Source organism: Pan troglodytes, chromosome 23 (genome assembly GCF_028858775.2).
Source record: "Pan troglodytes isolate AG18354 chromosome 23, NHGRI_mPanTro3-v2.0_pri, whole genome shotgun sequence".
Lineage (NCBI taxonomy): Eukaryota > Metazoa > Chordata > Mammalia > Primates > Hominidae > Pan > Pan troglodytes.
In genome coordinates this window covers 27,751,509-27,773,342 of record NC_086016.1, presented here as the reverse complement: position 1 = coordinate 27,773,342, position 21,834 = coordinate 27,751,509, and the positions used below count along the sequence as shown (strand labels likewise).

The 21,834-nt window shown below is 39.3% G+C and overlaps 1 protein-coding gene across 22 annotated transcripts in view; it reads right to left on the bottom strand.

The window, feature by feature from the left end:
* Positions 1 to 21,834, bottom strand: part of GRK3 (G protein-coupled receptor kinase 3) — a 279,994-nt gene that overhangs the window by 111,875 nt on the left and 146,285 nt on the right. For 20 of the 22 annotated variants that reach the window (XM_063808413.1, XM_054675962.2, XM_063808418.1 and 17 more), the window contains one exon: positions 11,989 to 12,065. The exons of the other annotated variants lie outside the window; for them this stretch is intronic. In XM_063808413.1, the coding sequence (XP_063664483.1) occupies positions 11,989 to 12,065 (77 nt within the window). The remainder of the gene's footprint in view (positions 1 to 11,988; positions 12,066 to 21,834) is intronic. 22 annotated transcript variants of the gene reach the window in all.

Genomic DNA, 21,834 nt, shown 5'->3' with positions numbered 1-21,834 from the left:
CTCTCTCTCTTTCTCTCTCTCTCTCTCTCCCTCCCTCTCTCTCCTGCCGCCATGTGAAGAAGGTGCTTGCATCCCCTTTGCCTTCTGCCATGACTGTAAGTTTCCTGAGGCCTCCCAGTCATGCTTCCTCTTAGGCCTGTGGAAACGTGAGTCAATTAAACCTCTTTTCTTCATAAGTTACTCAGTCTCAAGCAGTTCTTTACAGCAGTGTGAGACAGGACTAACACAGCCTCCCTGGCCCTTGCCTCCCCATCGGCCAGACTGATTCAGGAGCACTTGAGTCAGATTATGCCATCCCAACTCTCAAACTTCCCTATGTCCCACCTCACTCTGGGTAAGAGCAGAAACCCTCACAAGGGCCTCAAGGGCCTGGCGACTCTCCACCCTCACCCCCACTCCCACTGTACTCCCTGCCCTGCAGCCCCCTGGCCTCCTTGCTGTGCCTCAACCCTGAGGTTCCAGCCTTAGGGTCTTTGCCCTGCTGAACACTTCACCTGGGTACTCTTCCCCCAGATAAATCCACAGGGACTCGGCCCCTCCTCTCCCAGAGGACTTTGCTCAATTGTCCTTATGAATGGCACCTTCTTAAAACACCCTGTTTAAAGCCACCATGTGCACAAGCACTCCCTGCCTCTCTTCGCAGCTCTTCTACCCTCCTTGAGATTTACCCCCTTGTGGACAGTATGTATTTGTGGATCTTTCTCCCCCAAGAAGGAGGAGTTAACTCCACAAGGGTGTGGATTTCTGCTTTTGTTCCCTAAGGGATTCCCCAGTGCTTAGGAGACATGTATGGCACATAGTTAAATTTATTAAACGAACAACTGAATGTTTAGCAACAAGTTTCAAACAAAGCTTAACCATCACCCCCACAGCACATCTCTGTATTTCCTGGTTTTAACTTTGACTAGAAGTAGAAATACTAAAATAAATCAAAGATAAGGTGTAAAACCATCAGAAAAGCTATCTCCAAAAAAATCTAAAACGAGAAGATATTATGAAAATGTAGCACCACCTTGAATTTCAAAACCAATTGAATTGAGGGCTCTTAAAATCCTAAAACAGCCCCATCGTCCCCCACTGTCAGTTCAAAAAGTTTACAGAGAACTTTTCCAGCAGAGGTGCTGTTTCATAGGTCCTTGGCATTCTCTAGCAACATAAATTAAGATCCCACATTTGCTACTATTGACAGAGCATATAATTTTTTTTCCCGAAAATACGTGGACACTGGCAGAGAGAGAGCTACAAAGTTGAGTTTAGCTGCAGAGGCTGGCTGATCAGCAAGGCTTACCTCTTGGCTAAGAGAATAACTTCCCCACATTTGCTTTAGGATTTAAATTCGTGCCTCAGGAAAATGACCAGTAGGCTCTTCTGGGAATCTCAGGGGCTGCTTGGCGATAGTAAACACACTTAACAACTGTTCAGTACTGGAATGTCAGAGGTCTGTGCGCTTCCACACACACTTTGCTGTCCATCTTTTGCAGGGTGAGCTGGTTAGGGATGGGAGCCTTCTGTCTTAGTCTTCTCCATGTGCCTTTTTGTTTAATGAGACATTCCCAGTGAAGGACTCAAATATATTTGATTGAATGTCCCCTTCAGCAAAGCACATAAAGTAAACCAGCTACAGAGAGATCTTTGTGCACAGCTGCCAAATCCTGGATTTTAGTATCATTATATAGGAAATAAAAATTATACAGTTGATATGTCATTTTTTAAAAGAACTTCATATGCATGCTAATTTCCACACTAAATTTTGCTGGTTATAGGCAGAAAAAGCACATGACTTCCAACTCTGGCTCTGCCACTTGGGAGTTGTGCAAGCTTGATCATATTATTTTACCAGCACATAAAATACTCACTGAAGTATCTAGTACACAGGTAGCATCACTGTCTTAAACTAATAGTAATTCCAAATATGGACTAAGTATTCCAATCACACACTCAGAAGAGCTCTGGGAAAATTAAGCAGTAAAAATTTAACAGATAATAGATGGCCGAGCACAACGGCTCACACCTATAATCCCAACACTTTGGGAGGCTGAAGTGGGTGGATCTCTTGAGCCCAGGAGTACAGGATCAGCCTGGACAACATGGCAAATCCTTATCTCTACAAAAAATACAAAAATTAGCCAGGCATGGTGGCGCATGCCTGTGCCTGTAGTCCTAGCTACTCGGGAGGCTGAGGCAGGAGGACTGCTTGAGCCTAGGAGGTTGAGGCTGCAGTGAGCTGAGAGTGTACCACTGCATTCCAGCCTGGGCCACAGAACGAGACCCGTCTCAAAAAATAAATAAATAACATTAAAAAAAAGATCATACATTTGCTAGCTGGCAAATCAGTGCTCCTATAGTTTCTAGTGATTAGTAGATGTTAAAGGATTGTGCTTTTCCAGTACAATGTAGCTTTTCTGAATTTTTTTTTTTTGGGTGGGGCGATGATAATTATGGCTGGTCTTTGAACTTGAATGATAATTTTAAGAAGGAAAACCAGCCCTACTAAGCTGGGTTTAAAAAAAAAAAAAAAAAAGAGACAACCAAATTTTCCCATAGAACTGGTTTAGCCTTTTTCTCCTCTTTTTATCCTTTTTAACCCAAAATGCTCAGATGTCCCAAATGTTCAGAGCTGCAGAGGCTGCACTGCGGGGGCATGTGGTGGCTCCCAGCCCGGGCAGACTCCAGCACCAGGAGCTGATGCCCAGACTTGTTTAGTCCAACACAGGTGATGAAGTCAGCTGAAAAGAAGACGGACTTGCCACTAGGTTTGTAAGAAACAGCTTTTCCTCTACCCTAGTGTCTTTCCTCTCTGGGCGGCATTTTTATTAGGAAACCCAAGTTGAAACTGTGCAGAGGCTGTGACCCTAAGTCCCCCAGGCTCCCGTTACTGCCTGCACCCGGCCACTGCACTGCCTCTTCAACAGAAAATCCAATTCGCTGTGCTTAGTCCACTGTTGGTCTCTGCTGTTTGAAAGTTTACGTGCCTCTTTAACTCTTTCCCTCAGGGAAAGTCTCCACAAAGGCATGGATAATGGATGCAGAATTGAATAGGCCCCAGGTTTTTCTTCTCTGAGGCTGTGGTTGCTCTGGCTAGAGAACTCTTACAGGTAAGGCAGGGTGGGAACTGACTGTGTCACTGTCAATCAGGGGATCTGTCAGGGGAGGCCCTTCACTGTGACAGAAACAAACACTTCCAAACAAAGGTAGGAACACAGAGGAAAACAAAGTTGAAGTTGGTTCCCAGGATAACAGTTCCCTCTCTACAACCTTATGCAAGACGGCTCTATTTGCTGTAATTTAACCTCAACTTTTGAATCCAAAGCTGCTGACTTATACATGTTTTCAGCTTTTAACCATCTATGTTATATTTTAGATATTAAACATGTCAAGCAATAATTTTACAAATGATGAAATCAATTGGCAAGTTTATTCATTGAAACTGACAAAAAAGTGATCCTAAAATGTTTTAGTTTATGTTTTTTAGTATTTTGGGGTTTTTTTTAATAATTACCAAATTTTTAAAATAAGCATCTGTGGTCTATCTACATCCATCTTTATTATGATAGAAACTGCTCAGATTTATTTTTTTTAAAAAAGGACTTTTAGAGGTAGTAGTTTCTGTTTTTATCAATGTATTCTTTTTATAATGAAACATACACTTTGCTTTCAAAGCCCACAGCAAGTACATTTCTTATGCCTTGGCCCTAAATGTCAAATATAATTTATGTATTCTTTCTAGGTAAATGTTCTTTGAAATCATGCTAAATATGTTTGAGACCAACTTAAAAAACATTTAAGAAATTAAAGTGAAAAGTAAAAACTGAAAGGAAATAAAAGACACCAGACTGGAAACAAAGAAGTAAAACTCTTTTTATTCAGACAGGATTCGATACATAAAAAATCCTAAGGAATACACACACACACACACAAACACACACACACATGCAGACACACCTTACTAGAACTGATAAACTAATTCAGGAAGATCACTGGATACAAGATCACTACAAAAAAACTCATTCTATTTCCATGTACTTGCAATGAACAACCAAAATTAAAATAAATAAAACAATTCCATTCACAATACCATCAAAAAGATTAAAATACTTGGGAACAAATTTAATGAGAAACACAAAATCGGATATCCACATGCAAAAAAGATACATTTAGACCTTGCTTTACACCATAGACAAAAATTTACTCAAATTCGACCACAGACCAAAATATAAGAGCTAAAACAATAAAACTACTAGAAGAAAAACAGAAGAAAACCTTTGCAAATTTGTTAGGCAAAAAGCTCTTAAATATGACACTAAAGGCTGGGCTCGGTGGCTCACACCTGTAATCCTAGCACTTTGGGAGGCCGAGGCGGGTGGATTGCCTGAGTTCAAGAGTTCGTGACCAGCCTGGGCCATGTGGTGAAACCCCTTCTCTACTAAAATATAAAAAATTAGCTGGGTGTGGTGGTGTGCACCTGTAATCCCAGCTACTCTGGAGGCTGAGACAGGAGAATCACTTGAACCTGGTAGGCAGAGGTTTCAGTGAGCCCAGATTGCACCACTGTACTCCAGCCTGAGTGACAGAGTGAGACTCCATCTCAAAAAAAAAAAAAAAAAAAAAGACACTAAACTGTGAGTCATAAAAGAAAAAAATGTATAAATTGGACTTCAAAAATAAAACCTGTGCTTCAAAAGTCACCATTAGGAAAATGAAAGAGACTGGATTCCAGCCACCAACCAGAAGAAAACATTTGTAAATCATACATAAACAACAAATAACATAAAGACAATCCAAACTTCAGGATGGGTAAAAGATTTAAATAGACATTTTACTAAAGAAGATATACAAATAGCTAATTAGCACAAACATGTTTAATATCATTAACTACTGGAGAAACACAAATCAAGACCACAACAAGATACCACTTCCTATCCATTCAGATGGATACAAAAAAGACAGGTAACAGCAAGTATTGGTGAGGATATAGTAAACCTGGAATGCTCATAAATTGATGGTGGGAATGTAAAACAGTACAGCCACTTTGAAAAGCAATTTGGTAATTTCTTAAAAAGTTAAACACAAATTTGCCACACAACCCAGCAATTCCACTCCTAGGTAAAGACTCAAGAGAAATGAAAACATATGCTCATAAAATACTTGTACACAAATGTTTATGGTAGCATTCCTCTATAAATAAGCAAAAAGTGGCAATAACTGCTCTATAAACAGGCAAAAAGTGGAAATAATCCAAATGCCCATCCAACTGCTGAATGAAGAGAGTGTGCTCTGTAGGCCGGGCACCGTGGCTCACGCCTGTAATCCCAGCACTTTGGGAGGCTGAGGTGAGTAGATGGCTTGAGGTCAGGAGTTCGAGACCAGCCTGGGCAACATAGTGAGACCTTGTCTCTACTAAAAATACAAAAATTAGCTGGGTGTGGTGGCATGCACCTGTAATCCCAGCTACTCAGGAGGCTGAGGCACGAGAATCATTTGAACCCAGGAGGCGGAGGTTGCAGTGAACAGAGATCGAGCTGCTGCACTCCAGCTTGGGTAGCAGAGCAAGGCTCTATCTCAAAACAGAAAACAAAAAAAAGCGTGCTCTGTCCATAATATGGAATGCTATTTAGCAACAAAAAGGAATGAAGTACAGATACACACAACGACATGGATTAACTTCAGAAACCTTATGCTAAGTTAAAGAAGCCAGATGCAAGAGACTACAGACTTTATACCGTATAATTCCATTTTTATGAAATGTCTAGAAAAGGCAGATAGAAACAGACAGATGAGTGTTTGTCTGGGGCTGAGGATGGGAGCAGAGTAACGACAAATAGGCAGGAGGGATCTTTTGGAGGCATGGAAATGTTTTTAAATTGTATAGTGGTGACGGGTGCACAACTGTAGAAATTTACCAACATCATCACATAATACATTTACAATGGGTGAATGGTATATAGTAGTTTTGCATTTTGAGAGTTGTTTTTTGAGACAGAGTCTCGTTCTGTTGCCCAAGCTGGAGAGCTGTGATGCGATCACAACTCACTAAGGCCTCGAAATCCAAGGCTTAAGAAACCCTCCCACCTCAGCCTCCTGAGTAGCTGGGACTACAGGTATGCAGCACCACATCCAGCTAATTTTATTTTTAAATTTCTATATAGAGATAGGGTCTCACTGTGTTACCCAGGCTGGTCTCAAATGTCTGGCCTCAAGTGATCCTCCTGCCTCAGACTTCCAAAGTGTTGGGATTACAGGTGTAAGCCACCACACCCGGACAAGTCATTTTTTAAAAAGTAAAAATTGCAGGGCTGGGCGAGGTGGCTCACGCCTGTAATCCCAGCACTTTGGGAGGCCGAGGTGGGTGGATCACAAGGTCAAGAGTTTGAGACTAGCCTGGCCAACATGGTGAAACCCTGTGTCTCCTTAAAAAAAAACACAAAAATTAGCCAGGCATGGTGGCATGTGCCTGTAATCCCAGCTACTCGGGAGGCTGAGGCAGGAGAGTTGATTGAACTGGGAAGGCAGAGATGGCAGTGAGCCAAAATCGCGCCACTGCACTCCAGCCTGGGTGACAGAGCAAGACTCTGCCTCCAAAAAAAAAAAAAAAAAAAAGAAAAGTAAAAATTGCAAAGTTTTTGTGTCTATATATCAGACACCAAATTATTTCACACAAATTGAAAAAGATTACTACTCAAACTGGGGATTGAGCTCTGAAGTCAGTATTATAAAATGAAATGCCTTTAATGGCAGTATGTGATATAATATTATATTACCACATTCTTTATACATGAGAATGACATTTACATACTTCATGTATTAAGTATCGATTTGGGGGCTGGGCACATTGGCTCAAGCCTGTAATCACAGCACTGTGGGAGGCCCAGGCGGGCAGATCACAAGGTCAGGAGCTCGAGACCAGCCTGGCCAACGTGGCAAAACCCCATCTCTACTAAAAATACAAAAATTAGCTGGGCATGGTGGCACATGACTGTAATCCCAGCTACTTGGGAGGCTGAGGCAAGAGCATTGCTTGAACCTGGGAGGCGGAGGTTGCAGTGAGCCAAGATTGTACCACTGCACTCCAGCCTGGGCAACAGAGCAAGACTGTCTTAAAAAAAAAAAAAAGGATCTGTTTTGGAGTCTTCTTATAATTTCAAACATGCTCCTCTAACAGGAGTGAACTTGCAGACAGAGAAGCTAAGTAGATTGTCCACAGACACATGGACTTTATCAAATGCCATGTGCCTCACTTCATATGATGAAATTACAATTTCAATGTATCTTAAAGAAGAAAAATAGTCACAAAAGAATCTTAACTATAACTGATACAATGATTTTCCTGTCTATTCAATAACCAGTATCCCCTTAAAACCAAACATACTGTGTCAATGTCTAAATGTGTAAGTTTTACTGGCAGCAAGTTAGGGATCAACTTAATATTTCTTAAGATAAAATTTCTATATAAGGATAAGGATAAAAGTAACTGGCACGTAACCCCTTTATTCTGAATAGTGGCAATCAAAAACAACGAATGGAGATTTCGCCTGCTGTATTAGTTTTCTCATGTGTCAAAAGTCACCAGAAACTTAGTGACTGGAAAACAACACCCACGTATCATCTCACAGTTCTATAGGTCAGAAGTGTGAGTGGGTTCCACTGGATTCTCTGCTTAGGGTCTCACCAGGACAAATTCAAGGTGTCGGTCAGCCCGGGTTCTTATCTACAGGCTCTGAGAAGGAATCTGCCTCCAAACCCATTCCAGTTATGGATGGAATTCTGTGCTTTGTGGTTTGGGATGGAGGTGGCTGTTTTCCTTGCTGCTGCCAGCCAGGGCCACTCTCAGCTCCTAGTGAGCACCCACACGCCCTCCATCTGCAGAGCTAGCAACAGTGTGGAATCTTTCCTGAGCTTCATATCTTTCTGACTTCCTCCTTGCTGCTGGCCTGAGGAAACTCTGCTTTTAAAGAGCACATGTGAGTAGATTAAGCCCTCTCGGACAATCATCTTCATTCCACCTGCAGAATCTCTTTTAGCCATGTTACGCATGGGGGCAACACCACGAGGCAAGGGTCATGGGGCTGCACCATGAACACCTGCCTTTCTAATTAAACTATATTTAAAGGCAACTAAATATCCTCCCACTGAGGAATACAAGTAATCAATGCAGAAGGAATCGTTTATTTAGAAAACTCACCATTTTGTAAGTCTCTAATAAACTCCATTCTTTGTTTTTAACTGCCACTATTAAGAAGAAAGGGGTTAAGTGCCAGCTACTTTTATCCTCATCCTTATATAGAAATTATGTGTCTTAAGGAACATTAAGTTGATCCCTAATAAAATAACTGATTTAGACAATGATTGTCAATGAGAAACTGACACCGACCACATCTGAGCCCACTTTAGAGACCTGACTACAGAGACCCTAAATGGCATGTGCCTCCTGCTACGATGTACACAGCACCACCTATAAAGTGCTCCTACCAAAAAGCAGCTGAAGCTAAACCTCATTAAGCTGTCAGAGCAAAGTCTCAGTTTACAGGAAATGTAGGAAACAGAAGTACAATTTAAATGATACCATTAAAGGCCGGGCATGGTGGCTCACGCTTGTAATCCTAGCACTTTGGGAGGCTGAGGTGGGCAGATCACTTGAGACCAGGAGTTTGAGACCAGCCTGGCCAACATAGTGAAACCGTGTCTCTACTGAAAAAAAAAAAAAAATTAGCTGGGTGTGGTGGTGCACACCTGTAATCCCAGCCACTCAGGAGGCTGAGGCACGAGAACTGCTTGAACCTGGGAGACGGAAGTTGCAGTGAGCAGAGATTGTGCCACTGCACTCCAGCCTGAGTGACAGAGCAAGACTCTGTCCCAAAAAATAAATAAATAAAAAAATTTTAAATGATACCATTAAGAAGCAGATAGAAAAGCCCAGAACGTGGAACATTCTACAACACACAGGACCCAATTTCTTCGGTAAGTTAATTACCTGTGCATGTGCTGGCGGGGGCAAAGTGGGGGAACTGGTCTAGATTACAAGAAATATTATCACCAATTACAATACAAGAACAGTATTTGAATACTGATTCAAACCAAGAGTAAAAAAAAAAAACCTTTTTAAGTTAATCAGAGAAATTTGACAATAAACTCGGTATTAGAGTACACTAAGAAACATGATAAATTCCACGTTTGGGATAAAGGTATTGCGGCTGTATAAGAAAGCATGCATACTTTTTAGAGATGCATATAGCACAAAATGCTGTGACTGCTTTGTTAATTCAGTAACCACAAAAAAAGACGGGATGGGAAAACAAAGTATAGCAAAATGGTGAAATGTATCAAATCTAGGTGATGTAAATATATATATATATACACACACACACACATATACATACATATGGGGTTAATTATTCTAGTCTACTTTTCTGTGTGTTGAAAATTTTTAACATAAACAATTTGCCTCTATTCACTGAGCATCTGCTGAGAGCCAATTATCGTGTTAAGGGCTTCATGTATATTACCAGCTAAACCCTCTCAACAGCCTCACGGACCTGAACTATTATTATCCCTACTTTTATAGATAAAAAGTAATGAAATAACAACCACTTCAGGGTGTAGCCAAACAATCTGCCAGTTCGGCAATGCCTCAGAGGCCAAGTAAATTAAAGACTTCTATGGTTTTATTTTGAAAACATTTTTACCAATTGCCCACAGCACACATTGGAGGGCAGTTCCCAAGCCCTGTGGTGATCCTGTGTGTCGGGGACCTTGGGAGGTAAGGAAAGAGGGAAAAGGAACAGATGGGTAGGCAGATAGAGGGTGAAACAGAACAAGAGGACCAGCAAAACAATGAGGGGAGAGGGAAGGAAAGATGGAGAAGGGAAAGAGTAGGGCAGGAACGCATGGAGTCAGTGATGGAAGGCGCAAACGGAACCTGGAAAAGGAAGACCTGGAGTGTCAGACACATTTACTCCCACCATGGCCCACCTTCCACTCTCCCCCAATCCCTGAGACCAGGCAGAAAGTCAGACTGCTACAGAGAAAAATGGGGGCAGGCCAACAACACTAGACAGCTCCGTCAAAACGTAATTACAGATGGTGGTGTGCGCTCTCCCTAAGCCTCCGATCAGCCGCTCTTCTTTCCTGTGACCATGACTTTCCCAAGCTCAAACTCAGCTTCTCCTGACAGATCCAAGGTCACGAATTGAAGGGAACAGAAGAAATTATTTATTTAAACAATGTTTAACAGCTTCTGATAAAATGCACAGCCCATCAGCGCCCAGTGAGGCTGCTCTCAGAGAACAATCCGTGCAGCTGAGATACTCGGCTACACTAACGCCATTGGGAGCTCAGGTCAGAGTCTCCCGGTGCCAGGGTCAGTTAAGGTTTTAATCCAGGCTATGGAAAATACATGTTTGGGGGGCTGTATGTATGTTTGCGGGGACTGTAGACAGGAAAGGAGCTACAGAAGGGAGAGAGAACAGAAAACACAGAAGAAGAATCCTGGATGCATTTCAGAAACTGGAATGAGAGCTGAAGGGAAAGCAGGCTGAAGTTCTGATCCATGCAACCACCAGAAGGAACTCTGAAGGCCTTATGCTGAAGAAGCCCAGTGCAAAAGGCCACACAGTGTGTGATTCCCTTCATGTGGCGTGTCCAACACAAGCAAATCCATGGAGGCAGAAACTCAATTCGTGGTTGCCGGGAGCTGAGGGAGGGTAGAAGGCAGAAGGACTGCTAATGGGTACAAGTTCTTTTGGGGGTGATAAAAACATTCTAAAATTAGGCAGTGCAGATGGTTGTATGACGGTGAATACACAAAAAGTCACTCAACTGTTTACTTTCAATGTGTGGATTGTATGCTATGTGAAATATACCTCAATAAATCCACAAAAAATAAATTAAAAAAAATTTTAACTAGCAAATAAAAAGATAATTCCTTTTTCCCTCCACTCTCAGAGATACAGAGTTTCTCTCTCTTGTTATCATGAGTTTTATTTTGTTTTTTAGCACAAAATCAGAAGCAAAGGAGAACATCTGTGTAGCTTATAGTAACCACACACCATGAAAATAATGAGAAGCCGTAAGAACTAACAAAATGAAAGCCAAACTCTTTTAACTTATCTGTTCCCCAACCAACTCCTGAGGAGCAGGATGAAATATCTCTATATGGCAAAGACCAATCGCTTTCCACACACAGTGCTCAGGCACAGACAGACCAACGTCATCTGCTTCTCCAAACCACTCCGTCCACCTTTTCCCCACTGTACTTCATGCGTGATCAAAGAAACTGTATCTACCAAAGACCCTCTTCACAGATAGGCTAATTTTCGTAAAACAGATAAAGTGGTTTACAAAAATCCAAAGATTTCTGCACCAGCTTCTACTGGTAACTATTTTATTATTTACTGGTTAATATTTTATTATCGGAGTAAAGAAGAAGGAGAACTGGGAATCAGAACAAGTCACTCCACCTCCCTGTGTCTACATCTCCTCATCAGAAAACAAAAGGGCAAGCCCAGAATTATCTCGAAGAATACGCAGTCTTAAAGGGATCTATCAAGTCTATGTCTATTAATCATGGAAACAGAGCACAAATTGAGTTCTAGGGAACTTTAATTTCTTGGAATTTTCATAAAGTAATTTCCTCCAGCCATAAAATAATTTTAAAACTATTACACACAGCTCCCCAGCAAACCACCTCAGCAACCACATGAGGCAGGCAAGACGCAAAGAAAAGAAAGGAATATCCTATTCTCTTACATTCAGCAACGCTGATTTCATGTAAAAATCCTAGAATTACCCATTTCCCAAGAGCTTAATCATAGAATATGTTACTAGGAATGTACGTCATCATTAAATACCTTATTAATTACATGAAATTTCCTTTATTCCCAGCCACAGCTATAGAGGATATAAAGCACTAGGGGGTGCATTCATATATTACTATAGTATCGCCCAACTTCATCACTAAAATTACCGTATGCCAAATGAACAAGCAGGACTTACCAATTTTCTGATTGAAAATCTTGTCAAAGGTTATTTCATTTCTCTCTGCAAGGTACTTCTGCATCACACTCCGGATACTGGAAGGGAAGAGTGACACATTTTTAACAATACAGCCTACATCGTGAGTAACCATCCCCAGGATGGAAGAGATACGGATGTCTTGACTTCATATCAGCTTTACGAGAGACCCTTCTTACCACGACTGCGTGAAATGCAAACCAGCCTAAAAGCTGGAAACTTCACGGCCTTAGCCACCATCCCCTCCTGCAACACAGGGCCAACTTTAACATGCAGAAACTCAACTGCAGAAAATAACTTCAGGGTTTTGAAAACCCACCCTCAATATATCTGCTCTCCAAAATATTCACAAATGTGTCTGCACGCACAAACACATGCATACAGCACAAACCCTACACGTACACACCACACATGCCTGTGACCCCCACCACAAATTCTGCTCATCAATAAATGAGCTTCTTTCTAAAACAAGTGCAAAAGTTCCCTAGATATACTAATATTTTTAAAATCATATTTCTATACTCCAACAATACAGCACAAAACATAATTAAAAGACTTAGCTTGCAATAAAATAAAAAACATCAAATACTTTGAAATTATTCTTTCAAAATATGTGCAAGAACTTGATGGGAAAAATTACAAATTGTATTGGGAGACATTAAAGAGGATCTAAATAAATAGGAAGATATACCACAGTGATAAACAGATAAGTTTAATACTGTAAAAGTTTGAAGTCTACCCAAATTTATCTATGAGATCAATATAATCCCCATTAACATTCCAATAGAGTTTTTCATAGAACATAGAAATAAATAAGCTGTTTTTAAAATTTATACAAAAAATGCAGGATCAATAATAGCCAAAACACTTCTGAAGAAAGAGAATAAAGATACTGGGGCTTATTATAAAGTTAAAATAATAAAGACAGGATAAACAAACTAATCAAGGAAATGGAAGACAGTGCAGAAACTGAACCACACATACATTCAACTTTGACATAAAATAGACGTAGCAAGTCAGAAAAATGGGGAAAGGATGGATTATTCAGTAACTGAACCCCAAAAGTGATTATCCAAATGGAAAAAGTAGAAAATTGAATCTCTATGATCCACTGATGGTGGGAGTGAACAATAATTTAGCATTACTTTTTTTTTTTTACTTTTTAAAACAAATTGAGGCAAATTTATATACAATTAAATGCACACTTAAAGTATATTGTTAGGTAGGCGAGGTGCCTAACGCCTAACGCCTGTAATCCCACCACTTTGGGAGGCCGAGGCGAGCGAATCATCTGAGGTCAGGAGTTCAAGACCATTCTGGCCAACATGGTAAAACCCCGCCTCTACTAAAAATACAAAAATTAGCTGGGTGTGGTTGCACGTGTCTGTAGTCCCAGCTACTAGAGAGGCTGAGGCAGGAGAATCACTTGAACCCAGGAGGCAGATGTTGCAGTGACCCAAGATCGTGCTACTGCACTCCAGCTTGGGGGACAGAATGAGACTCTGTCTCCAAAAACAAAAAGAGAGTATATTGTTAAATGTGCTTTTGACAAACATATACACCTATGTAACTACTATCTTAAGATACAGGATATTTCCTTTGCCCCAAAAAGCACCCCTTTACAATCAATCTCCCCATATTCTAGAATCCAGGCAACTATTGACCTGCTTTCTAATAACATAGATTCATGCTCCAGTTCTAGAATTTTATATAAAATAAAATTACACACTATGTTGTCTGTTGTGTCTGGCTTCTTTTGTTTGACATGAGACAGCTTCATCCATATTGCTATGTGCATAAGTATTTCGTTCCTTTCTAATGACAAACAGCATGCCATTGTATGAATATTCCACAATTTGTTTACCCAGCCATCTGTTGACAGACATTTGGGTTGTTTCTATAAATAAAGGTGCTTTAAATATCTATGTATAAGTCTTTTTATGGGCATGCGTTTTCATTTTTCACAGGTAAACACCAGGAAGTGAAATTGTTGGTCATATGGAAAATCATATTTAACATTATGAAAAACTGATGAACTATATTACAAACTGGTTCTACCATTTTACAATCCCACCAACAATGTATGATAGTTCCAGTTGTTCCACATCCTTGTCAACACTTGGGTTGTAAGTCTTTTTAAATTTTGGCCACTCTATTGGGTGTGTAGTAGTATTTTATTGTACTTTGTATTTTAATTTGCATTTCCCTAATGAATAATGACGTTGAGCATGTTTGTACATGATTATTGGAATTCTCCTCTCTTCTTTTTAGAGGTGTGTAGACAAATGTTTTGTCTACCTTTTAATTGAGTTGTATTATTCAGTTGTACAACTTCTTTATTTAGTCCAGAAATAAGTCCTATGTCAGATTTATGTGATGCTAAGATTTTCTCCCAGTGAGCACCTCAGCTCTTCATTTTCTTCAGGGAGTCCTTCGTAGAGCAGAGGTGCTTAGTTGATGAGTTCCAATTTATTGACATTTCTTTGATGGACAGTCTGTCCTAAGAAGTCTTTCATGCCTCAAGGTCATGAAGACTGTAAGCTATATTTTCTTTTACAAGTTTAAAAGTTTTCGCTTTTGTGTAAACACAAATATGGTCTAATATCCATTTCAGGTTAATTTTTGTGTAGAGTACAAGGTAGAAATCAAAGTTCTTTTTTTTTCTGTATAATATTTCATTGTTCTAGTATTACTTGTTGAAAAGACTTCCTTCTTTCTTTTTCTCCATTAAATTATCTTGGCACCTTTGTTGGTTCAACACTAAGTATGTGCAGGTCTATCTCTGGGCCATCCTGTTGCATTGATCTGTACATCTATCCTTATGTACACATTGTATTGTCTTCATTGCTTCTTTTCTAACTTAAGAAGTTGGATCAATGAATTTAAATTATTTCTAATGTAACCATTTAAAATTATAAAATTCCCTCTAGGCATCGATTTAACTGCATCTCACAGATATTGATATATTCTACTTTCATTTTCATCTTATTCTAATTATCTTCTAATTTCCCTTGAGATTTCTTCCTTGACCTATGAGTAATTTAGAAATGTGTTGCTTCATTTCCAAATACTTGAAGATTTCCAGTTATCTTTCTGTTATTAAATTTTACTTTAATTCTTTCATGGTCAGAAAACACACTTTGAATAACTCAGTTCTTTTATGATTTGTTGATATGTGTTTTATTGCCTAGAATATGATCTACTGTTTTGAGTAGTTCATGTACACTTAAAGGGAATGTGTATGCTGCTGTTGGATAGACTGATTCATAAACATCAACTGGGTCAAGGTGGTTGATAGTGTTGCTTAGATTTTTCTATATCCTTATGGATTTTCTGTCTACTTTTTCTATAAATTACTGAGAGAGGAGTGTTGAAACCGTCAACTAAAATTGTGAATCTATTTCTCTTTTCAATTCTGTTTTTGTTATATGTTTTACTGCTCTGTTGTTAAGTACATGAATACTTAAGAACAATGTTGTGCTTCCATGGTGAAATAACCCCATGATCATTATGAAATACACCTTTTTAATGCCTGTTTATAATCTTTGTTAAGTCTATTTCATCAGATATTAATCAAGTCATTCCAGCTTTCTTTTGGTTAGTGCTTATACAGTATTATATTTGTCTATCTTTTTACCTTTAAGGATTTATATCTTCACATTTAAAATAAGTTTCCAGTTTACAACAGATAGTCATCCATTGGTATACAAGCCATGAGTTCTATCTAGGACCTGCCTTGGATCCCAAAATCCTAGGATGCTCAAGTCCCTTATATAAAATGGTGTAGTATCTACAGAGCACTCATGCACATCCTCCTGAATAGTTTAAATCATCTCTAGGTTACTTATAAGACCTAATGAAATGTAAATGCTATGTAAATAGTTGTTATACTGTATTGGCTTTTATTTGTATTTTTATTGTTGTATTGTTATTTCTCATTGTTTCTTTCTTTCCAAATATTTTGATGCGTAGTTGGTTGAATACCCAGATGCAACCCGCAGACATGGCCAGGCACGGCGGCTCACACCTGTAATCCCAGCACTTTGGGAGGCCGAGGCAGGTGGATCACCTGAGGTCAGACGTTCGAGACCAGCATGGACAACATGGTGAAACCCTGTCTTTACTACAAATACAAAAATTAGCGGTGGCGGTTGCCTGTAATCCCAGCTACTCAGGAGGCTGAGGCAGGAGAATCATTTGAACCTGGGAGGCGGACGTTGCCGTGAGCCGAGATCATGCCACTGCACTGCAGCCTGGGTGACAGAGCAAGACTCCATCTCAAACAAAAAAAAAAACCCTGCAGATATGGACAGCTGACTGTAACCCACAGATATGGGCAGCTGACTGTATAGCTGGATCTTGCTTTTTCACCCTACCTGATGATCTCTTTTAATTGAAGTACTTAAACAATCTGCATACTTCTGTTAGGTAGATACAGGTAAGTGAATTAGCTAGATCATATGGTAAATATGTTTTAGTATGACTTTTTTAAAAACTGCCAAACCACCTTCTATTGTGGCTATACCTTTCAGATTCCCATCAGCAACACAGAATTCCTGTTTCTCCTTGAACATACTTATTTTCTGAGTTTTTATTTTAGCCATTTTGGTGGGTGTGAAGTAGCATCGCACTGTGGTTTTAATTTGCATTTCCCTAATGAGTAATAATAAGCATTTTTTCATGTGCTTATTAGCTATTCATGTATCTTCTGTAGTGAACTGGCTATTCAAATATTTGGCCAATTTGAGGAGGACTGGTATCTTAATATTCATAGAGTTCTTTATATGTTCTGGATACAAGTTATTTATTATATATGTGATTTTCTTTTTTCTTTTCTTTTTTTTTTTTTGAGACAGAGTCTCGCTCTGTCGCCTAGGCTGGAGTGCAGTAGCATGATCTCGGCTCACTGCAAGCTCCGCCTCCCGGGTTCACATCATTCTCCTGCCTCAGCCTCCCGAGTAGCTGAGACTATAGGCACCCGGCACCACGCCTGGCTAATATTTTGTATTTTTAGTAGAGACGGGGTTTCACCGTGTTAGCCAAGATGGTCTTGATCTCCTGACCTCGTGATCTGCCCACCTCAGCCTCCCAAAATGGTGGGATTACAGGCATGAGCCACCGCACCTGGCATATACGTGATTTTCAAATATTTTCTCAGAGTCTATAATTTGTCTTTGCACTTGCTTAGTGGTGTCTTTAAAGGACAAGTTTTAAATTTTTGATCAAACCCAATTTATCAGTATTTTTCTTTAATGGTGTCATAGCTAAGAATTCTTTGCCTAACCCAAGGTCACAAAGACTTTTTCTTATGCTTTCTTCTAGAAGTGTTATAGTTTTAGCTCATAAATGCAGATTTATGATCAATTTTGAGTTATTCTGGGAGTATGGTGGGAGATAAATATCTAAGGGATTTTGGTTTGTTTTTGTCTTTGTTTTTGCATATGGACATTCAATTTTTCTAGCATCATTTTGTTGAAATTCCTATCATTTCCCCCACTAAATTGTCTTGGTATTTTTTCAAAAATCAATTACTGTAAATGTGAGGACTTCTCCCCTCCATATTCTGCTCCATTATCTATGTTCTTTATGCCAGTGTAGCACCATGTTGATGACGACAGCTCTACAGAGAAGTGGTCAAACCAGTCTAAGTTCTCTCTGTTCTGTTTTCAAAATTGTGTTGCCTATTCTGCTTGGATTTCAAAAGGGACTGCAGTAAATCTATAGATCAATATGGATCAATATGGGAAGAATTGCCACCTTTTTGTTTTTCGCACAGGGTCTCTCTGTTGCCCAGGCTGGAGTATAGTGATGATATCATGGCTCACTGCAGCCTTGGCCTACTGGGCTCAAGCAATTCTCTCACCTCAGACTCCCAAGTAGCTGGGAAGAGAGGTGCATGCCACTGTGCCCAGCTAATTTTTAAATTTGTTTTTGTAGAGACAGGGTCTCACCATGTTGCCCAGGCTGGTCTTGAACTCCTGGGCTCAAGTGATCCTCCCGGCTCAGACTCCCAAAGTGCTGGGATACAGGCGTGAGCCACCAAGCCAGGACCAGAACTGCCATCTTAATAACACTGAACCTGCTTTTGTCTGTATTTTGTTCCTGTTTTCCTCTTTTCTTGCCTTCTTCTTATGATTCAATTTTTATCTCCCCTCCTAGATTATTTTAACTCTTTTCTTTCTTTTTTTCCTTAGGGGTTGCTCTAGGGTTTACAATACACATTTTTACTTACCATAGTCTACCTCTAAATAACATTTTACATTTCCATGTCCTGTCTATGATTTGTGCTATTATTGTCATATGCTTTATTCCTACATGTTCTAAACCTCATAATATATTTGCATTGTTTTGGCTTTAGACATGCAATGTCTTTACATTCGATGGCTTTTATATTATTGCAGGTACTCTATATTTCTTTGTGGAGATCCAAATGTCACCTGGTACCATACACCTTCTGCCCAACACACTTCCTCCATCTCTTGTAGTGCAGGTTAACTAGCAATGAATTTTCCCAGCTCTTGTTTGTCTAAAAAGTCTTTGTTTTGCCTTTAGTTTTGAAAGATATTTTTATTGGGTATAGGATCCCAGGTTGGCAGTTTGTTTTGTTTTCTCTCAGCACTTGATGTCACTCCACTGTCTTCTGTGTGCATAGGTTATATAAGAATTGTGCTATAATTTTTATCTTTATTCCCTCTGTACATACATTTTGTTTTAATCCGGCTGCCTTTATCTAGCTTCTTTAAGAATTTCTCTTTATTGTTGGTCAGTAGTTTAACTATAATGCATCTAGAGGTATGCTTTCTCTCCCTACCTTTACCCTGCTTGGGGTTCTCTGAACATTTTTTTAACTTTGTTAACTGACACATAATAATTGTACATATTCATGGGGCGCACTGTGATATTTTGATACATACGATGCATAGTGATCAGATCAGGGTAATTAGCATACCCATTATCTCAAACATTTGTCATTTCTTTGTGATGGGAACATTCAATGTTCTCCTTCCAGCTATTTGAAATTATGTATTATTGTTAACTATAGTCATCCTACAGTGCTATAGAATACTAGAATGTATTTCTCTTATCTAGCTGTAATTTTATATCCTTTAACAAATTTCTTCCTTCCCCACCCTTTCTCCTACCCTTCCCAACTTTCTATCTTTCACTGATTTTGGAAAATTCTCAGCCATTTTCTCTGCATATTTTTTTAGTCGACTCTTTCTCTTCTCTTTCTGATATTTCACTTACTCACATGTTAGAACATTTGATATTGTCCCACAACTTTCAGACACAGAGCATGAGACCCTAATTATAAATCCAAAACTAAAAATATAATCTATAGAAATACATGTATGTAATAAAACCATACATTTCTGAAAGGCAGGGAAGTGTGTAATGTGTAATTCATAATGAGTGGCTGCCTACAGGGAGAAGGAGGAAAGGAAACACAAGGCCAGGAGATGGAATGGGGAAGGAACTCACAGTAGAAGGAAATTATTCTCAGTATCCTTGTTCTCATGCTGGTACTATAAGTGCTTATAATATTATTTAAAATGAATTAATGAATGATTCAATGCCTACAAAACAAAGAAGGCCATGCATAAATTAATAATGAGAGAGTATCATGAATCAAGTGCCATGATTAGTTAAATTCTGTGAATATAAGTCCAGCACTTGAGCCATGGTAAGTATCAAGTAAATTATGAGTCTCAATAAAGATATGAATGAAGAGGAAGGGTTTATTTTTCCAACAAGTTACAAGACATGCTAAGACTCTGCCAGGGATGGCCTATCACTAATTGTAACAGTGCATAGAATAGCCAGTTGCTTGCCCCTGCATTTAATTATACCTAGCTATGAGAAGTCACTCATAGTACTCTCCTGTCTCAAAGTTCTGAGGGAATAAATCAAATGATAATTTTAAATTTTTTTGAAATTGCTAATTTATTAACATTTTCAAATAGATGTTTAAAATGCAAGTAATATAAAAGTAAAAACTAGATATTAAAATGTTCTTCATCTCTCACTTTTCATATTGCCAAATATTTTCTTGATTGAAGCAGAATAGTTCAATTGAGTCTAAACTCTATTCATAGATCACATTACTTCCTTTTGAAGAACAGCAATCTTTTTCTTTAGTAAATTAAAAGCCCTCATTTATTTGATTCATCCAACATTTCATGTATGACAACTGGTTTTTCACCTACCCACGACTCTCATTTTTCCCCATGAATACTCTTGAAGAAGTGTTCCAGAAGCATTCTAAAACAATCAACAAATTTAGCAATGTACTACCTATTCCATTCTGACTTTCCAATTTTTCCATACAATTCCTACCATGATATGATTTTTACTCTTCCCTTCTTGTAGAGGGTGGTTGGTGGTGGTGGTTCTTATATACCTTCATGTAATCATCTTCCTTGAAGTAGAACATTTTATACATATATATACACATATACATGTGTATTACATATACATACATACATACAAAGCGGGTCTTGCTCTGTCATCCAGGCTGGGGTGCAGTGGTGTGATCATAGCTCACTGCGGCCTCAAACTCCTGAGCTCAAGCCATCCTCCCACCTCAGCCTCCTGAGTAGCAGAAACTGTAAGTGCACACCACCACACCCAGTAATTATTTTTTTTTTTTTGGAGACAGAGTCTTACTATGTTGCCCAGACTGGTCTTAAATTCTTGGCCTCAAGAGATCCTCCCACCTCAGCCTCCCAAGTGGCTGGAATTATTGGTGCAAGCCACCATGCCTGGCAAGTTTTTATTTATTTAAAAAGTCTAATTTCCTAAACATGAGAAATCTAGTCTGTGCTTATATTTTTATTTTTTCCTACAATTCTTGACTATTCCCTTATGTTCTACTTGTAATTTTCTTCACTGTACTATTCAGTCCCTATTTGTATTTTTAATATCTTGCATGTTTTTATTTTTAGCTCAAAGAATGTGGCTGGTTGTCTAATACTACACACAAAAAGTAATTTGATGTATTCCTAAGTCTTTTGTGTGTGTGCAGCTACTGTAAATGGGACTGCATTTTAATTTGGCTCTCAGCTTGAACGTTATTGGTGTATAGAAATGCTACTGATTTCTGTACATTGATTTTGTATCCTGAAACTTCCTGAAGTCGTTTATCAATTCCTGGAGTCTTTGGCAGAGTCTTTAGGGTTTTCTCGGTACAGAATCATTATCATCGGCAAAGAAAGACAGTTTGACTCCTTCTTTTCCTATTTGGATGCCTTCTATTTTTTCTCTTGCCTGATTGCTCCAGTACTATGTTGAATAAGAGTGGCAAGAATGAGAATCCTTGTCTGTTCCAGTTCTCAAGGGGAATGCTTCCAGCTTTTGCTCATTCAATATGATATTGTATTTAGGTTTGTCATAGATAGCTGTTATTATTTTGAGGTATGTCCCTTCAATATCTAGTTTGTTCAGGATTTTTAACATGAAGCATACTGGATTTTATTGAAAGCTTTTTCCACGTCTATTATGATGATCATATGGTTTTGTTTTTATTTATTTTATTTATTTATTTATTTTTGAGATGGAGTTTCGCTCTGTTGCCCAGGCTGGAGTGCAGTGGCGCGATCTCAGCTCACTTGCAAGCTCTGCCTCCCAGGTTCATGCCATTCTCCTGCCTCAGCCTCCCGAGTAGCTGGGACTACAGGTGCCCACCGCCACGCCCGGCTAGTTTTTTGTATTTTCAGTAGAGACGGGGTTTCACCGTGTTAGCCAGGATGGTCTCAATCTCCTGACCCCGTGATCCACCTGCCTCAGCCTCCCAAAGTGCTGGGATTACAAGCGTGAGCCACCGCACCG